The 19167-nt window shown below is 40.1% G+C and overlaps 1 protein-coding gene across 3 annotated transcripts in view; it reads left to right on the top strand.

The window, feature by feature from the left end:
• Positions 1 to 1005: 1005 nt before the first annotated feature.
• Positions 1006 to 19167, top strand: part of arhgef9a (Cdc42 guanine nucleotide exchange factor (GEF) 9a) — a 135789-nt gene continuing 117627 nt past the window's right edge. For all 3 annotated transcript variants that reach the window (XM_028815466.2, XM_028815462.2, XM_028815461.2), the window contains exon 1: positions 1006 to 2411. In XM_028815466.2, the coding sequence (XP_028671299.2) occupies positions 1047 to 2411 (1365 nt within the window). In that variant the 5' untranslated portion in view covers positions 1006 to 1046. The remainder of the gene's footprint in view (positions 2412 to 19167) is intronic.

Genomic DNA, 19167 nt, shown 5'->3' with positions numbered 1-19167 from the left:
GACTGCCTTATTTGGTTGAAGATCTGAGGTTTATATAGAGACTTCTGTTTTCAGAAATCCAAAGAAGGATACAAAGAAAGGTTTGCGCATTTGCACTACTGTAGTGACTTGGAATGGGGTATTTTTTATTGAATTTATTAAATGTATATAACATTCCATACAATCAAGTCAACCTTAACAAAACTAAAATCAATAATTAAATCAACCCCCACCCATGAGAAAGAGAGGAAAGCCAAAAACCAGAGCAAAACTGTTAAGAGTAGTAAAGAGAGAAAGTAGTCTTTTACCCCAATACAAATGCTTATTCTAAAATGTTATTGATTATGTCCTGCCAGGTTTTAAAAAAGTTTTGAACAGATGATCTAAGTGAAGATTTCATTTTTTCCAATTTCAAACAGTATATAACACCATTTACCCACTGACTTAAAAGAGGTGGGTAAGGATTCTTCCAGTTGAACATGTGGTATTTTGGATTAAAGGCTGGGCACTCCCAAGTAAAGTTTTGCCGGAAAATACATATTATGCAGGGACCATAATAAAGATCAGGTAAGGTCAGGCTGTTACGAGACCACATGGTAAAAAAGTACACTGATCATAAAATGGAAAAAAGTCTATAAGTCTATTATTATCTTCAATATGACCCTTTTTTAAAATGTCAGTTTAGGCGAAAGGCGAACTGAAGTTAGACTTCCGTAGAAGAACCATAATACTGAGGTGAGGAAGTTTTAACGAAGAGTAAGATACTGTAAATGACAATGCTCTGTTTCAAAGTAGTTTTTAGATGTCAGGACAATCTAAAGTAGAAGCTGGTGAATCTAAGATATGACAATTGATGAATCATTTCTGCAGAAGAACTGAAGTCAGGTTTGGACAAAGAATGTTAATATATCTATGTGGCAGGGACAAGAGCTGACTACTTTGAACCACAATTTCATTCATGTGAACTTTTCCCTCTTTATCTGAATGTTTTCTAATATTTACATTTTTGATTATAGGTGTCTGAAAAAAAATCCTCCTATTTTTCAGGAGGCACTGTCGATAATGGCATGATGGATGGAAATCCTGGTGCTACCAGCCCAAACCAGAATGGGTTCATCAACAAAGTTTTTAATGCCTCTGCAGAGACAGAGACATCTACTGGCACAATGAAGGTTTGTGAGGCTGAACTGTATTGCTCCTCTGCTGGAGGTCCAGAGCTTCGCAGGGAAACTGAGCACTTTCAAAAGAGGAGCAAAAACACAGGCATTTGGAGGATTCTAAATCGGAGAAAAACATCAGCAGCCTTTGAGAGGAGGCCACATTCTATGATTCTTCTGGGGGAATCTTCAGTTCCTAAAATATCATTTGTGGACAAAGTGCGCTCACTTAGGAAACTGAAGTCTTCTTCAGTGTTTCGACTCAGAGGAAACAATCTTCCAGACGGCTCAATTAATGAAGTTCTGAAGGAGACTGAAGAAGGAGCACTGAGGCAGAGGGATGGCTCAGTGGATAGGGCTTTGAGTAAACACAAACATTTTCGCCATTCTTACAGTGGCCACATAAATGACTTTGATACTTCATTTGAAGCTGTGGACTTGTCTGACTTTTCAGAAACTGGTAATGATGATTGGCTTCAGGACATCTACTCGGAGCAAAATGGTGTCCATACCCTGGAGAAGCTTACTACTGGCAGGAAACTACCAGAAAATGAAGAGCATCCCCAGAAGCAATGTCCCCAGGCAGCAAAGCGTACTAAAGGAGCAGATGTCTGGAGCTACTTTCGAAAGTTTTCATTCATTGGACGAGTAAATTCTAAGTTTTCAGAGCCAAAGTTTGATTTTGAGTTTGAAACACTGAACCGGACTATAGACTCAGACTGCCCTTCTGCTGAGCTTGACTGTGTAGCAGAAGCCTGTTCCTCACAAAGAGATTCACGGACGGAGAGTAAAGGTGGACACTTTGGAGGACTATTTAAGTTTTTTAGTAACATAGCACAAACGGCTAGAAAATGGAGGAATCCTTCTCACTCATTCTCACCAGCAGGAGCAGTCCCATTGGGGACCCCCAGATCCCACCGTCCTGCAGCAGCTACTCGCAGCCTTAATTTGCATTTCTCTAATTTGGAGAGTGGTATATCTGAACCAGTTTCTTCAATAACAGGAGAGCCTTACTTAGGGAGTGTGAAGTCAGGTTTGAGCCATCAAGCATCTCCAGGTCCTCTCTGTCAGTATTCAAAAATGGATGCAATTCCTGAAAGACTTTCATCAGCCTTAAATAGGTGTGATCCTTTATCTGTAACCAAAGTGGAAGCTGATTTGCAGGATTCACAAATTTCAGTGGAGCAGGCACCTAGGACTCAGTGCGAGTCAGACATCTGCAAACGTAGCACTGATGAGTTATGTGTTGAACAATTTGCTGAGTTGGAGGAACAGGTAAGGAAAAGTTTCATAGCATTTCTTTTTGTGATAATGTAAACTGATCTTTAAAATATATGAAGGTTAATCTATTTGATATGTGCTGTCCATCGAGCTTTCTCCATATTTTGAAAGAATGGAATTTACAGGTAGAGCAACATGAAAATCTGAAATCCATTTTGATAATGATACCGTAGACATATTTGGCAAACTGAAATGGTAGTAAATGGTATTTTAAATTCAGTCAGTTCATGGCCCAAAAATCATTCAGCATACCTGTGACCCTATGCTAGCAATTATTTTTTTCCTAAATTTATTTTGTGTTGAAGCAATTTGCTTTAAAGGTTGTTTCACCAAGAAAAGTGCTGCACAAAATATAGTTGAACTGGTTAGACATTCTGAGATGAGCAGATGTCTGGTCCAGAGTTAGCTCCTGTCTTTCGTCAAATGCTGTTATGACATATATTGACTCCTCATTATTCTGACCTGGACAAGCTGTATAGAAATTACTGATTGCAAGAATAATGAATTATCCCTGTCTCAACATTGACTTTGTTAGTAATAGATAGAATAGTTATGGATGGGATGGCACCATTTTAATGATGTCAGAATTCCTTTGACACAATGAGAGCCCAAGAATCTAGTCGGAGCTCAATTTTCTAATAAATATTCTAGAGGTTACATTAAATGTCTCTGGCTTCTAGTTTGTAAGTCTTTCACGCACTATGGGATTAGATTTAGATGAGTAATTAGATAGATAGCATTTTATGTGTCCCAAGGTGGAAATTTAGCAACTCAAAAATTTCACATCTCATGCTTCCTGTCTTGATAAACTAATTGTTATACTTATTTGGGTGATTTGAAGTATTTGAGATACAATTGGTTACATTTCTTTTGTTTTTTTTTTTTCCAAATGGAGGACATGACTTACTCATGGTCACAAAATATCAGCAACAGGATTTAAACCCATAACCTTGGGGTTTTAAAGTCTAAAGCCTTAACCACTGTGTCACACTGCTTACCTCAGTAAAGACTGAATGGTTTCTTAAATACTACTGGACACCTTGGCCTCTCTGGATAACATGATGGTTGCCTTGGCCTTGAATGTAGGTTTCCATATGGAGCCAAAAGAAATATCTGGTGAGAAAATATATCTTAGTGGAATCGAGGAAGAGCATAACTGGCTCGAGTAAAGAAATGCTGCAGGGTACCCACTTGAGATCAATGTTTAAGGTTAGGAGGAAAGGCGACTAGATGATGAGAAGAAAAAAAAAGGAATAGATAAGTAATTCAGCTTCATACATAAAGATGTTTGTGAAAAGATCGGTAAAAAAATAGTGTGCGCTGTTAAATGTTGTATTTTTTCTCTGCCATTAGGTATCCCCTGATAATTATGACAGGCTTTTTATGTTTTCTTTGAGGTATAGCACTTAGCTACACAATCTGAATGATAGCATTTGGGATTTCTGTTAGAGTTAATTATTACACCTGATCTAAAAAGATTAACACCAATTCAGTATTAATTAAACCTACAACCTTTAAATGGCTATCCCTCCATTTACCCTCTGCAGGCCAGGAGTAATACCAAACTGCCACAGGCTGCTTCTCTCCATTTTACACACAGAGTTCCCGTCAGTAACAATTCAAATCTATTTTTGGCTCAGAGTTAATACTTGTTTCTGTCTCCTTGGATGAGAAGGCAGCATCCGCTTCCTCAGATTGTCCTTTTGATCTGATGCTCGAAGCTGAGCCGACCTTTGGAGCGCGACACAGCAAAAAGTCACATACGTCAAGCCCTCAGGATACTTTCATGCCATTGTAAGATATTTTGTCTTGTTTCTATGCAGGACATTTAGTCAAAACACTAAGGGCTCACACCCTATTGCTTCTTTTGGTTGTACTTTGCCCTAATGTCTTGAATGTCCTATTTTTTAAAAAAGCTGTACAAAGAACTTCTATCTATCTATCTATCTATCTATCTATCTATCTATCTATCTATCTATCTATCTATCTATCTATCTATCTGTCTGTCTGTCTGTCTGTCTGTCTGTCTGTCTGTCTGTCTGTCTGTCTGTCTGTCTGTCTGTCTGTCTGTCTGTCTGTAAACAAGGAGTATGAATTTGACTAGTTGCTGGTCAAATTGTCATTTTAAAGTAAATTGTAAAGTAAGACTATTAAGGGTGTTTGGAGACATGACAAAAGATGGGGCAGAATGCCATTGAATCATTTTGCATAGTTTCTCAAGTGTATGGTAGCATTGTACACTATGGGTTTTTTAAATTTAAAAGGTGTTGTGGCCAAGGTGGAAAATGGCCTGTCCTGGCAGAAAAATTAAGGACCAGGAGGTAAGGACCCTTTAAGGTGACTGTCAGTAGAAAACTGATTCCAAATAACTTAAACAATAAATGATCTAAAATCTAATTTTCAAAATAGCTGAAAAACATGTACCAAGAGGACCTAACAAAATTACAAATATTTTTTCTAAAGATAGTTGTTTCATTTATTTCTTTTGAAATCCAAAGCGTGGACTCCAGGTAATGTGTGCCTCTGTCTTAAATAGGCTTTGCACAGTGAAATCTTGCAAAATATTGATGTTGAACCACATGACTGGCTATGGGGGCTCTTGCTATCAACAATATGACTGTGGCCATGAGTAAACAACAGAAAATGACAGCAACAATAATAAAATGGTAATCAAAATGTCACTGTGATGATGCAACTCAAATAATTGTAACATTGGTAACAATAAGAAAAACTATATCAACGAAACAACATATAGTACAAAAAATAAGCAAATGAATTGAAAAATGTGTACATAGCAAACTATTGTTTTCCCCTTTCACGTGTCATATCTATAGTAATTATTGGTACCATTATGTAAAAAAGTGTCAAATTATTAGGCCAACAACTCATTTGCAATGTTTCACAGAAGACAGACAAAACAACAATTATGGTAACTTATTCATTCCTAATTTTCTGCAAAAACAGGTTAAGACTTTTAAAAGAGAGTCCAAAAACTCCAAAGCTATGTAGATTCTTGCTCTAAAAAGACCAAAAGCATTCTCTCAACTCCATCAAGCAGAAATGGTGAAGGGGTGTTTGAGAACAACAGTCTGGGAAAGACATATCCAGTTTCAAGAAGCATACTGTTAAGTGAGCTAACTAAATAATAAGGTGATGATCTTTTTGGACTAATGAACAAATAAGACCAAAAATTAATGTAAAATATACTGTGTAATAAAGTGTCTTCAGAATCAATTTTATTCGCTAGTACTTAATGTATAGAAATTTGACTTGGTAGATTTGGAGCTGCTTATAACAGAACAAAACATCAAATACAAATAATATAAATAGCATAAGTTAAAAATAAAAAGAATAGTACACTTATTAAGGAGATGTACAAATGATGATGATGAAGTGTGAGTGTGTATGCACGTGCACACACATACATGTACATATACTGTACATATACACACAGAAACACACACACATATTTATACAGAATCTGACAGAATACATAAATATACAAAGACATCAGGGTAGGTTACTGGTTTGAGAGGGCTATGGCTCTGGGAAAGAAACTATTGAGGGGTCTGTTAGTGGAAGGGTGCAGCCAAATATTTTCTCAGAAGACCTCACAATAGGTTGAAATTTATTTTTGGAGACAACAATGGAGAATGTGATTATAGTTTCAATTATGGCTTTGTAAAATTGAACTAGGATTGGCTGGCAAATTTTAATTTTTTTAGTTGGCATAAGAAGTACAATCACTATCTTATCATGTGCACTAAACGCAAGACCATGTATGAGATAAAGATTGATTCATTTCTAGTAAGGCTGGTTTCAAAGGACTAAACAAGTGAGGCATCATGAAATTTAAATTTAAAGCATCTCTCTACTGGCTGGAATGATATCTTTTTTTTGCGTTGGGCGATCCATAATAAAATGTCACAAATTTTTACAGTTTTTTTCCATCATACTATTTTCCCTGTAGAGTTTAAATTTATTGCTACTTTAATAATGTCCATCTGTGCCGTTTTCTGCAATTTTTATCAGAGGTATTTTGATTTTCCTTATTATTTCATGGAAGAAAATGGTGCTTATTGCTAGTTTTGTGATTGTTGACACACTTGTGACTTAAGTGTGTCAATGTTGTAAAAGGTGTCAGCACAGTATTACTAGTGTAAAATTAATGGATTCAAACAAAAATACTTAATCATCAACTTGAATTCCTTACTAGAGTATGGATATTCAGACTTTACTTTGACTGTAATTGTTTTGCTTTTGATTTTGAACTTTAACAATTGTTTGTTGTGTGTTTCACTGGTTTTGACCTCACTTGGTTTTTGACAACCCTCATGACTTATCCCCCAACAACAAGACACCACTCATCTTGTGATCAGATTTATCTCTTGTTCCCTTTTGGACTGACCCCATTTTTCCATCCTGGTCATAACATAACATTACATTAAGATCAGACAATGCCCCCTTATCAAACCTACTTTTTTACTGCTGCTATGGGTTCTATAAACATTTGCTAATATGGTACCTATTACTTCTAAAGCTGACATGAATTTTTGACGTGTGGAATGTGAAATTTAACAACCGCAGTCCCTAATTCTGTCAATGCAAAATGTCAAATTACATGGCTGAAAATCACTGCTCATGTCACATTTGCTGACCCCGCGCTGATCTTCCGGTGCAGTCATGCATGCCCCATTTTATGACAGCCAATAGCATACTGCCAGACCCAGCTCTGTATGAAGGGTTAACAGCGGCAGTGATTTCAGAATTAACCTCGGCCCTTTATTTCTTTTTGCCATTCTTGTATGGTATGGAGAATATAACACATCAGACAGACAAACATCTCTTCTGTTTGTGAGGTCCATAGCTCGCGTGCTGCCTGATGGAGCTGGCACTGTACAAAGGGTTAATAGCTGTGGTGTGTTCAGCTGCAGTCTCTGCCATATTTTCCATTTAGTAAATAAAACACAAAACATAAGACAGATAAACTTCTATTCTATTTGTGAGGTTTAAAACAAGCTTGTTATTTATTCCTCGATGCTGCATTCTATGCATGATGCTTCCAGATGAGCATTCATTGGTTGTCAGCTGTCATACAGCCCACCCCTACGGCTAAATTAAAAATGAAACCTATTGGATTTTATTGGAGCGAGTCGCAGACTGCTTAGTCTCTGTTGCTGGCTATGTCACATTAGATAATCTTCTTCAAGGAAATACACTGCCAACTGAGAAGATTATATAAATGTAAGCTATGACTGAAAATCGCTGGAAAAGTCTCATAATATGACTTAGACTTAAGTTGAGCTTGTCATCGACTGAGGTCTCAACTGTAGACTACCCTTAATGCTGCACTAACTACATGGAAGTCACATGATATAGAGAGGATGTGGAAATACAAAGGGGATACAGGATGGAATTGTTGTTTTATAAATGCATATATTGTGTGCACCTTCTATTGTTTTTTGCACATTGGAATTTTAACTACTTTTGTTTTTGCGCATTTTGTGCTTTGTTGTGATTTTGAGTTTATCTTTGTCTGGTGCTTTTTGAGACATCCATCCATCCATTTTCCAACCCGCTGAATCCGAACACAGGGTCACGGGGGTCTGCTGGAGCCAATCCCAGCCAACACAGGGCACAAGGCAGGAACCAATCCTGGGCAGGGTGCCAACCCACCACAGGACACACACAAACACACCCACACACCAAGCACACACTAGGGCCAATTTAGAATCGCCAATCCACCTAACCTGCATGTCTTTGGACTGAGGGAGGAAACCGGAGCGCCCGGAGGAAACCCACGCAGACACGGGGAGCTTTTTGAGACACTTTGCTAATTATTTCCTTTATGTATGTATGACTTACTGCATTTATCTTAATTATTCAGTTTTTAAGTTAATGGGCCAGGGTGATGAGCATCACAATCTAATGAGCAAGAAAATGTAATTTTTTACAAATTGGCATTTGCATGTTAGCTTATTTTTGGTGTAATAACTAATAACAAAATACAACCTATTGTATCTTTTTCATCACCTGAGGTTTGAATGTTGCAGTTTTAGGAAATGATAAGGACTTAATGATTATTAGAAAATGTATTAATACATGAAATTATTAAAATGAAAGATAATACATTTACATTCTATACTCAACAATAAACCAAGATGAGTGATTTTGGTACATATGTCTTGAATTGTGTTATGATTTGAGTAATGCCTCTTCAAGAGCCTCAGGTCAGGCCCAAATTTTCAATTGCCTGTCTGGGGACTGGCCTCACCTTAATCAGCCTTGCCCCACATTCTACGGGCAGGCTTGGGCCTACACAGTCCCCAAAGGAGGCCTGGTTTCAAAAGTTCAAAATACTCTTTAAGTGTTCCAAAATATAAAAAAAAATACACAAAATTGCTCCTTAAGGGAGATAAACCATTAATCCTCATGCTTCAGAGAACATATATGTCTTATATAAAATGTTTATAAGTGAAATAATTTATTTGGTTTTAATAAAAAGAACAAAAGAATTGCAAAAAGAATTAAGAAGAATGCAACCCACACCAAAAAGTTCCCAAATGTAATACAATAACTGAAAGGCAAAAATGTAAGTAATAAATTTAAAAAACATAAAATTGATACAGTGTGGTCAAGTCAGGTTGTGAATGTTGTTTGAAGGATCATTACCTGCTATCATGCTTTGCTAATGTATTCCCTAGGTCAGTGTATAACTGTGAGGCTCACAACTTATGCAATGTATAAATCTGTATTGCTGCATTTTGCAAGATGATAATACCAACAGGGATCGCAGTGATCAGATGCAAAACAAGACAGAGCAGATAATCAACAAGTGTTGATGTACGGACTCAATGTGAGTTACTCAGTTTTCTAGAGTGCATTGCTTGATAGCAGACCCATCTCTCATAAAGCAGCTCAGTGTGGCAGTACAGATGCACCTCTTGCCAGAACAATTTTGAGGAAGAATGCCTACTCAAGGCTGAACTCATTGTGCTAGTAAATAATCATACTTCCTGATGTGTGATGTAAAATTGTAATTATAAATGAATACCCTTCACAAAATACTGTAGTTTGTACATGACTTTCCCTGTCTAGCAATACAGAAGAACTCTGCCATTTGCACAGTGCCCAGCAACTGAACAAGCACTCAGAATAATCGAAAATATCCCAGTATATCATAGACACCCATTTTCATTTGTTCTGAGTTTGTCATCTGGTGTGGAACTGAGACTATTAGTCCATCCAATCTGTATAAATAAGTGGAATTTTGATCTCATAATTGCTGCATATATACTGTTATGTTGTCTCAAGCAGGAAATTTTAACATGCTATCATTGAGGTGTTTCCAGTAAAGGTCAGATGTCAGGCATAAAGTAGAAACCAAACTGATTATTGATTTCTATTTATAGATCAAAATAAACACAGTAAAAAAATGTTAAATTTGACTAAGACAAAATGTGTTAGTATTTCCAAGGTAACCAGACAAAGACATAAAATAGGTATCTTGACTCAGTTCTAATGGTGTACTCACACTAGGCACATTTGTTCTGTACCGTGCCCAAGCATGATTGTCCCCCCTCCCTGCTCCCCCACTGGCCTGCACTCATACTGGGCTTAACGTTCTGGGCTCAGGCATGCTTTCGTCATGAACATGCAACTCAGCACGCATGTCAAAATGATTTTACTTATTTTGTGGTTGTTTTGGAGTCATGTAGGGTGGGATATCGCTCTATTCTCTTACAGATTTATTGAGTGTGCAGCACAGAATTTAGCTGTTAATTGTGTTGCACGTGTGAGAAGATTTTTACGGTGATAGATGATGTTAAGGGAGGAATTTGCAGCTTTTCTTGCCAACAGCAATTCACATTCGTGTGTAAGCTGGAAATAAAAACCTGTTTTTAACTCAAAAGATATTGAATGAAACGAAAATTGAGCTACAGTATCTGACTTGCTGCATCATTGATGTCATGTCTGTGTTCCGTGCTCGGGCACGTTTAGTGATCACACTTTTCCCGAATGCTACTGAACCATTCTCCATTCCACCTCTTCCAAGTGAGCCAGGCCACGTTATGGTTGGCCTGGCATGGAGTGATCACACTAGTCAAATGAACTAGACTTTGCAACATTACATGCGGACAAACGTGCAAGGAACGAATTGCCTGTGTGAGTACACCCTTAGTTTAATATGTTAGTTGTGTAACATCACATGAGACTAAGCAAGACACAGTATAGTTTGGAAGCTAAAAAGATGATGTTTTCAAATATTCTGTTGGGTGACAGACTCGTGTCTTTAATTGCAGATGGAATAATACATGTCATAGATTAATAGAACATGATAGTCTTATCTCAATGTTGAGCTGCTAAGTTTGGTGTCAAACTCTGAAAACATTTGACATGCATTAATAGGTATATGATAAAGAAAATATTTTGTACTCATGAAACAAAATGTGACTCAAGAACTTTAAAAGGAGACAGAGGATGTTCAGATCACGAACAAATTATTTGGTTAAGCTAATCAACAAACTGCCAGCAGACAATAACCATGGTTCTTCCAAATGATGTGCATCTCCTTTGTGACAGGTACAGTAGATAATTTTTTGATAAAGAACTATAGACCAAATATCCAATGATCATTTACACTGTCAGGGTTTTTGTCATTATGGAATGATATACAAGCTTTATTATATTTTTAAAAATATGATGTGGTTGTTTTGAAAAGGTGAGTATTCATTTCACATAAGTACAAAAAAATCCAGTCTAAAGTTTTCTTTTCCCTGTCTCTACATTAGTACATTATAGCCCCAAATCCCACTGTATGGATGATACTTTGACCAAAGGTATCTACCCCTGAAGTTAACTAGTATACATATTTTAGGTGATGCATAGATTAAGGAGAAGTTCACATAATTGATACGCTGTGTCCCTTTAACATTCTTAAAAACAGCACTGAAACATGCTGCAGATTGTACTTTTTCATAGGACTAGGAAATGTACATGCCAAACACAATGCCTCTTTGTACCCCAAAATTATGGAAGGGGTAGAATCTTCTCATGGTTATACAATTGATGAAATACTGCTCATGCTGTGTCATTTGAAACACTTTTTTCTACCCACCTCTGTTTTTTAATATGTTAATATTTCTGATTTATTTTTAGTTCTTGTGTTGTTAGCCTCAATCACTATACTGATTATTGCAAGTTTTATCTTGAATGCTTTGTCTATGTGTTGTCCAATTATCGTTTGGGATTCACAGAAATACTTTGAAATGACTACCATTGCTCCTGTGCTTGGAAAGGCCAATGTGTGCACTTAAATGCTCAGGTCCAAGTGACAGTAAAGAACAGATAAGGTAAAAGTCTTAAAAATTCATTATGATCAACACCTATGCCAATTTTATGGTCATTAAACATCCTAGGAGGTAGGCCAGCTTCTAACTGCTTTGGAAATTTGTTACACTCTTCTCAACTACTGTAGAACGTGGGTTGCATCCTGATAGTTTTAATTGGTAAGGAATATGCGTTTCCAGACATTAATGAAAGTAGAATGTGAATGTGTTCACCTCCTAGTCATATTTCTTGTGTTACTCCATCCATATCTATTCTGACTCCATTAGTACACATCTGCAAATGCACTAGTGTGTCTGTTTAAAAAATGTACTTGTAGTACAATATAGCTAATTATGGCCTCATCATGTTTAATATCTTCTTTGGGATAATTGTGTTTTGGATGTAATTGTAATTGTAATTGGTATAAACTTTAGGTTTAGAGAGTGTATAGCAAAGCTGAGGAAAAACAACTACTTCCATTGTCTTAGAAAAGTGAATTGAGTTCAAATGCCAGTAATTTCTTTAACACAGTTCAAATCTGGTTCAGCACAGCCCATCTGTGCATATTCACAATAGTTCACTTAGTTTAAATATCACAATAATCAAGCTATTAAGTAAATCAAGCTATTGTATTAAATACACCAATCCATCTGTCAATCTCCCGCTCCATTCTTCCCTCACTCGTGAACAAGACCCCGAGATACTTGAACTTCTCCATTTGAGGCAGTAATGTGTTCCCAACCTGGAGAGAGCATTCCACCCTTTTCCGGCAGAGAACCATGGCCTCGGATTTAGAGGTGCTGACTCTCGTCCCCGCCGCTTCACACTTAGCTGCGAATCACTCCAGTGAGAGCTGGAGGTCACTGTCCAATGAAGCCAACAGAACCATGTCATCCGCAAATAGCAGAGATGAGATTCTGAGGTCACCGAACAAGACCCCCTCTGCATCCATTCTTATGAACAGAATCGGTGACAAAGGGCAGCCCTGGCGGAGTCCAACCTCAACAGGAAATGAGTTTGACTTATTACCGGCAATGTGGACCAAGCTCCTGCTCCTCCTGTACAGGGACTGAATGGCTCGTAACAACGAGCCTTGTACCCCGTACTCTTGGAGCACTTCCTACAGGATGCTTCGAGGGACACGTCGAATGCCTTCTCCAAATCCACAAAACACATGTGGACTGGTTGGGCAAACTCCCATGCGTCCTCCAGGATCCTGGCCAGGGTGTAGAGCTGGTCCAGTGTTCCACGGCCGGGACGGAATCCGCATTGTTCCTCTTGAATCCGAGATTTGACTATCGACCGAACACTCTTCTCCAGCACCCCTGAATAGACCTTACCAGGGAGACTGAGGAGTGTGATCCCCCTATGGTTGGAGCACATCTTCCGGTCACCCTTCTTAAAAAGGGGGACCAGCACAATCCAGAGGCACTGCCCCCGATGTCCATGCAATGCTGCAGAGACATGTCAACCAGGACAGCCCCACAACATCCAGAGCCTTGAGAAATCCAGAGTGGACCTCGTCCACCCCAGGGGCCCCGCCACCTCGGAGCTTTTTAACTACCTCGGTGACCTCGGCCCCTGATATGGACGGGCCCCCTCCGGAGTCCTCCAGTTCTGCTTCCTCTAAGGAAGACATGCTGTTGGGATTGAGAAGATCCTCAAAGTATTCCTTCCACCGGTCAATAACGTCTGCAGTTGAAGTCAGCAGGGCCCCATCTCCACTGTACACAGTGTTGGTGGACCACCGCTTTCCCCTCCTGAGGCGCTTGATGGTTTGCCAGAACCTTCTTGGTGCCGACCGAAAGTCGTTTTCCATGGCTTCCCCAAATTCCTCCCATGCCTGAGTTTTTGCCTCTGCAACAGCCGATGCCGCCACACGGTACCCCTCAGCTGCCTCTGGAGTCCCATTGGTCAATCAGACCCGATAGGACTCTTTCTTCAACTTGACGGCCTCTCAAACCTTAGGTGTCCACCACCGGGTTCGTGGATTGCCGCCACGAGAGGCACCGACAACCTTGCGGCCACAGCTCCGTTCTGCTGCTTCGACAATGGAGGCTCGGAACATGGCCCATTCAGACTCAATGTTCTTCGCCTCCTTCAGAATGAGATTGAAGTTCTGCCGGAGGTGGCAGTTAAAGATCTTTCTGACCGGTTCCTCTGCCAGACGTTCCCAGCAGACCCTCACTATACGTTTGAGTCTGCCTGGTCTGTCCGGCAGCCTCTCCCGCCATCTGATCCAACTTACCACCAGGTGGTGATCAGTTGACAGCTTAGCCCCTCTCTTCACAAAAGTGTCCAAGACATAAGGTCACAGATCCGATGACATGATTACAATGTCGATCATCGAGCTCGGGCATCCTGGCGCCAAGTGCACTTATGGACACACTTATGCTCGAACATGGTGTTCGTTATGGACAATCCACGGCTAGCATAGAAGTCCAACAACTGAACACCACTTGAGTTTAGATTGGGGAGGCCGTTCCTCCCAATCACACTTATCCTGGTTTCACTGTCGTTGCTGACGTGAGCGTTTAAGTCTCCCAACAGGACTATAGAGTCCCCAGGAGCTGCGCTTCACAGCGTTTCCTCCAGGAACTCCAAGAGGGCTGGGTACTTTGAACTGCCGTTCGGCGCATAAGCGCAAAGAACAGTCAGAGTCCTTCCCCCAACTCGAAGCTGCAGGGAAGCAACCCTCTCGTCCAACGGGGCGAACCCCAACGTGCAGGCCTCGAGTCGGGGGGCCAGAAGCAAGCCCACTCCTGCCCGACGCCTTTCACCCACAGCAACTCCAGAGTGGAACAAAGTCCAGCCTCTCTAAAGAGGAATGGTTCCAGAGTCCAAACTTTGCGTAGAGGTGAGCCCGACTATATCTAGCCAGTACCTCTCAACCTCTCGCACCAGTTCAGGCTTCTTTCCCGCCAGAGAGGTAACATTCCATGTCCCAAGAGCCAGTTTCGGTAACTGAGGGTCGGAACACCAGGGCTCCCGCCTTCGGCCACCACCCATATCACATTGCACCCAACCCCTATGGCCTCTCTTGTAGGTGGTGGGCCCACAAGAGAGCGGAACCACATTGCTCCTTTGGGCTGAGCCTGGCTGGGCCCCATGGTCAAAGGTCCAGGTGCTCACCAGCGAGCCCCTCCCCCGGGCCTGGCTCCAGGGTGGGGCCCCGGGTACCCTTTCCCGGGCAAGGGAAATGCCGATCCTTGATTTAAAACATATGTGGGGTCTCAGGATCGAGTTAGTCTGGATCTTCATCTCAGACCTGTTTGCCTTGGGAAACCCTACCAGGAGCATGTAGCTCCCGACAACATAGCTCCGAGGATCACTAGACTGCGCAAGCTCTTATGCCACAGCAAGGCCTCGATCCAAGAAGGGAATTCTTGAATTTCATTTTCTCAATAAAAAATGAACTGTTATCACCTATGGTCTAGAGTTTAATTCTAAAAATACCAAAGTTAAAACTTTAATAAAGACGATTCTTCTTTTTCTTTCAGCTGCTCCCGTTAGGGGTTGCCACAGCGGATCATCTTCTTCCATATCTTCCTGTCCTCAACATCTTTTTCTGTTACACACACCACATACATGTCCTCTCTCACCACATTCATAAACCTTCTCTTAGGCCTTCCTCTTTTCCTCTTTCCTGGTAACTCTATCCTTAACATCATTCTCCCAATATACCCAGCATCTCTCCACTGCACATGTCCAAACTAACACAATCTTGCCTCTCTGACTTTGTCTCCCAACCGTCCAACTTGAGCTGACCCTCTAATGTACTTGTTTCTAATCCTGTCCATCCTTGTCACACCCAATGCAAGGCTTAACATCTTTAACTCTGCAACCTCCAGCTCTGTCTCTTGTTTTTTGATCAGTGCCACCATCTCCAGCCCATATAACATGGATCTGCTACTGTCCTGTAGACCTTTCCTTTCACTCTTACTGATACCTGTCTGTCATAAATTACTCCTAACACTCTTCTCCACCCACTCCAACCTGCCTGCACTCTCTTTTTCACCTCTCTTTCTCAATCCCTGTTACTCTTTACTGTTGACCCCAAGTATTTAAACTCACCTTTACCAACGATAAGGCTTTTAAATGTCTGGTTATGCAGGAGCTTAATATAAAAGGTTTTTAAAGGGGTTAAAAAAATTAATTGGAATCAGAATTGGCTAGTTCAGCATCATGAATTTCTTGATTGGTATCAGCCATAAAAACCACCTGAATGGAACATTCCTAGTGCCTTGATAGACTAAGTGGGAATAGAAAATAGCTAGGCATTCAGCATTATTTTTTCATGGTATTTTGATCTACAGTAGATGTGTTATTAAATGCTTTGTGCAACCATTTCCTAAAAAATCTGTATTAATTAACTATTTGTAAGTTAAGTATGTAAGTTAATTATTTGTAAGTTTGTATTGTAATTAGTTGTAATTATATGTATGAAGAATATTCAAAGAATACACTTAAACTTGAAACAGTTGGCTGTCTCTGGAAATTTTATAATATGGTCATGGCAGCTAAGGACTTTATGTTCCCTTTTCATATTAAGTAGGTGGCATGGTGGTACAGTAGTAGAACTGTTGTCTTCTAGCCTCTTGCAACTCTAAACTGGATTAAACGTGTTTGGAAATATTATGCTTTTTCCCCCAGCAATCCAGAACTTCAGTGATGTTATAGAAAGTAAAAGACAACAAACACTGCTTGCATAGTCATGATTGTGTTTTGTTTTTTCAAAAGCCTAATCGTTTCAAACTGACACAATTCTAGGCTTGGAAATGAGTTGTATCATTGGACCCTCTAAAATGAACAGCTGTAAAATGATCCAAAGTATCCATTTTTAATAATTGCTTAACAAATTGGCGTTATCTTTATTTTTTAAGAAAATGCTAAATTTGTAAAACTGACCTGTCATAAGAACTCCACTAGAAGCTCAAGCTGTCTCATTAATTTGAATAGACCAATAGACCAAAACTATCAACATATACAGTACATATACATATACATATACATATACAGTAAATAGACATCTTCCATTCCTTCATTTCACCACCACTTTTCTGATGCTGGAGCAGAGATTCCTAACCAGGTGGCATTTCCCCCTGGAGGAATTTGAGAGGTTTCAGTGGGGAATGGGGACTACGAAACAGTTCCAAAATTTTACACTGTTTAAATTATTCATGTGTTGTGTTTTCAGTATGTATATTAAATATTTTTTTATTTACTTATTATTTAGTAAATATTTCTTACAACTTTTTACAATTTTTACTTCCTTTTCATCATTCTTTTTGCACGAAAATATTCTAAGTGATCATTTCACGGCAGCTTCTGTGTGGGCTCCACAGGAGAGATTGGACCAAAACGTGTCCCTCCCTAAGCCTCATCTGCCGGCGGTGTGATGCAATTGAACCAATGGTTCATAGATATGCACGGTACCGGAAGGGCTATCTGGCAGGAGAGTTATGTGGTCTAAGGGTGTGGGTAATATCTTTCTGGTCACCGATTGTGCTGGAATTAGCACAAAGCTACCAATCTAGCTGCGTCATCTATTTAAGTGGCCAGAGCACGGTTTTGAAGCCCATCATGAGTATCAAAAGAAGAGGGTACAATGGTTCATACATTCAATATAGATTTACATATGTCATCATAAATGGTGAAAAAAGACCTCATTGTGTTATTTGTAGTAAAATTTTGGCGAATGATTCTATAAAACCAATGCAGTTGAAGGAACATTTGCAGAATGTTCATCTTCAACACAAGGACAAGGAGAAAAGCTTTTTTCAATGTCATGGGAACGCGCTCAAAAAGTGAAGCTAGATTCAACAGAGGAATTCCTGGAAAAGAACTACAAAGTTACTGAAGCGTTTTGGAAATAGCAAAGTGAAAAAAAAAAAACCATACAATTGGAGAAACTATAATCAAACCTTGCACTCTCAAAATGGTAGGAATTGAGTTGGGAAATGAATTGGAGAAAAAAATTGCAGCCATTCCACTATTAAACAGTAGTGTTCAAAGGAGAATGTGTGAAATGGCCCCTGACATTAAGGATTAAGTTGTGCAGGAGATCACGACTCTATGAATTGACTGACGTGGCATTATGTTCCCAGTTGCTGGTATGTTCACTCAGGTTTGTTTAAGGAGGAGTTCCTATTTTGTTCTCCACTTGAAACAACTAACAAGGACTCAGATATTTTGGAAAAAGTTAAATTTTTCTTTGAATCAGAAAATCTTATTTGTGAATTTTGTCAAAGGAGGAACTCTCAACTCACAACCTTTCAAGCAATAATATATCAACATGGATGCAGATCATCATTTGGTACTTTTCAGTAGTAATGTTCAAAGGCTTTGAACAAGAAATGTGGGCTTTAAAGAAGAAATGTGACTGAGCAAGTATTGTAGTTCCAGTAAGAACAGTACGCTGCTATGCTAACAACAAGCCATGGATTACAAGTGACATCAAGGGCCTTTTGAACCAGAAGAAAAGAACTTTTAAAGGCGGTGATCAGCATGAGCTCAAGCGCGTGCAGAAAGAACTCAGAGTCCAGCTCAGGATGGCGAAGGAGCAGTACAGGAGAAAGCTGGAGCAGAAGTTGCAGAATAACAGCATGAAGGAAGTGTGGGATGGGATGAAGATCATCTCTGGCTGCAGCTCGAAGCGGGGTGCCACCATCGAGAGAGACGTGAAGGAAGCAAACCAAATGAACAACTTCTTTAACAGGTTTGACCACCCTAACCCACTTTCACCTTGGAGTACTACACCCTCCACCCATCCTTCTGCTGATACCAGCATAGGAGAGACATCCCCACCCACAATTACAGCAGCACAGGTGGGCAGAGAGCTGAGGAGACTTTGTGCCAGCAAAGCAGCGGGTCCAGATGGAGTATCGCCACGACTGCTGAAGGTCTGTGCGCTGGAGCTGGGGAGTCCTCTACAGCGCATCTTCAACCTGAGCCTGGAACAGGGGAGAGTCCCGAGGCTTTGGAAAACATCTTGTACTACCCCAGTCCCAAAGGTATCACGTCCTAGTGAGCTGAACGACTTCCAGCCTGTCACTTTGACGTCACATGTGATGAAGACCATGGAGCGGCTGCTGCTTCACCACCTGAGGCCACAGATATGCCACTCCCTCGACCCTCTGCAGTTCGCATACCAGGAGAAGGTGGGAGCGAAGGATGCCATCATCTATATGCTACACCGATCACTCTCCCCCTTGGACAGAGGCAGTGGTGCTGTAAGAATTATGTTTCTAGACTTCTCTAGTGCCTTCAACACCATCCAACCTCTGCTCCTTAGGGACAAGCTGACAGAAATGGGAGTAGATTCATACCTAGTGGCATGGATCATGGACTATCTTACAAACAGACCTCAGTATGTGCGTCTCGGGAACTGCAGGTCTGACATTGTGCTCAGCAACACAGG

This window comes from Erpetoichthys calabaricus, chromosome 12 (assembly GCF_900747795.2).
Source record: "Erpetoichthys calabaricus chromosome 12, fErpCal1.3, whole genome shotgun sequence".
Taxonomy (NCBI): domain Eukaryota; kingdom Metazoa; phylum Chordata; class Cladistia; order Polypteriformes; family Polypteridae; genus Erpetoichthys; species Erpetoichthys calabaricus.
The sequence above is the reverse complement of the archived record's forward strand: the minus strand, read 5'-3'. Positions and strand labels throughout refer to the sequence as shown.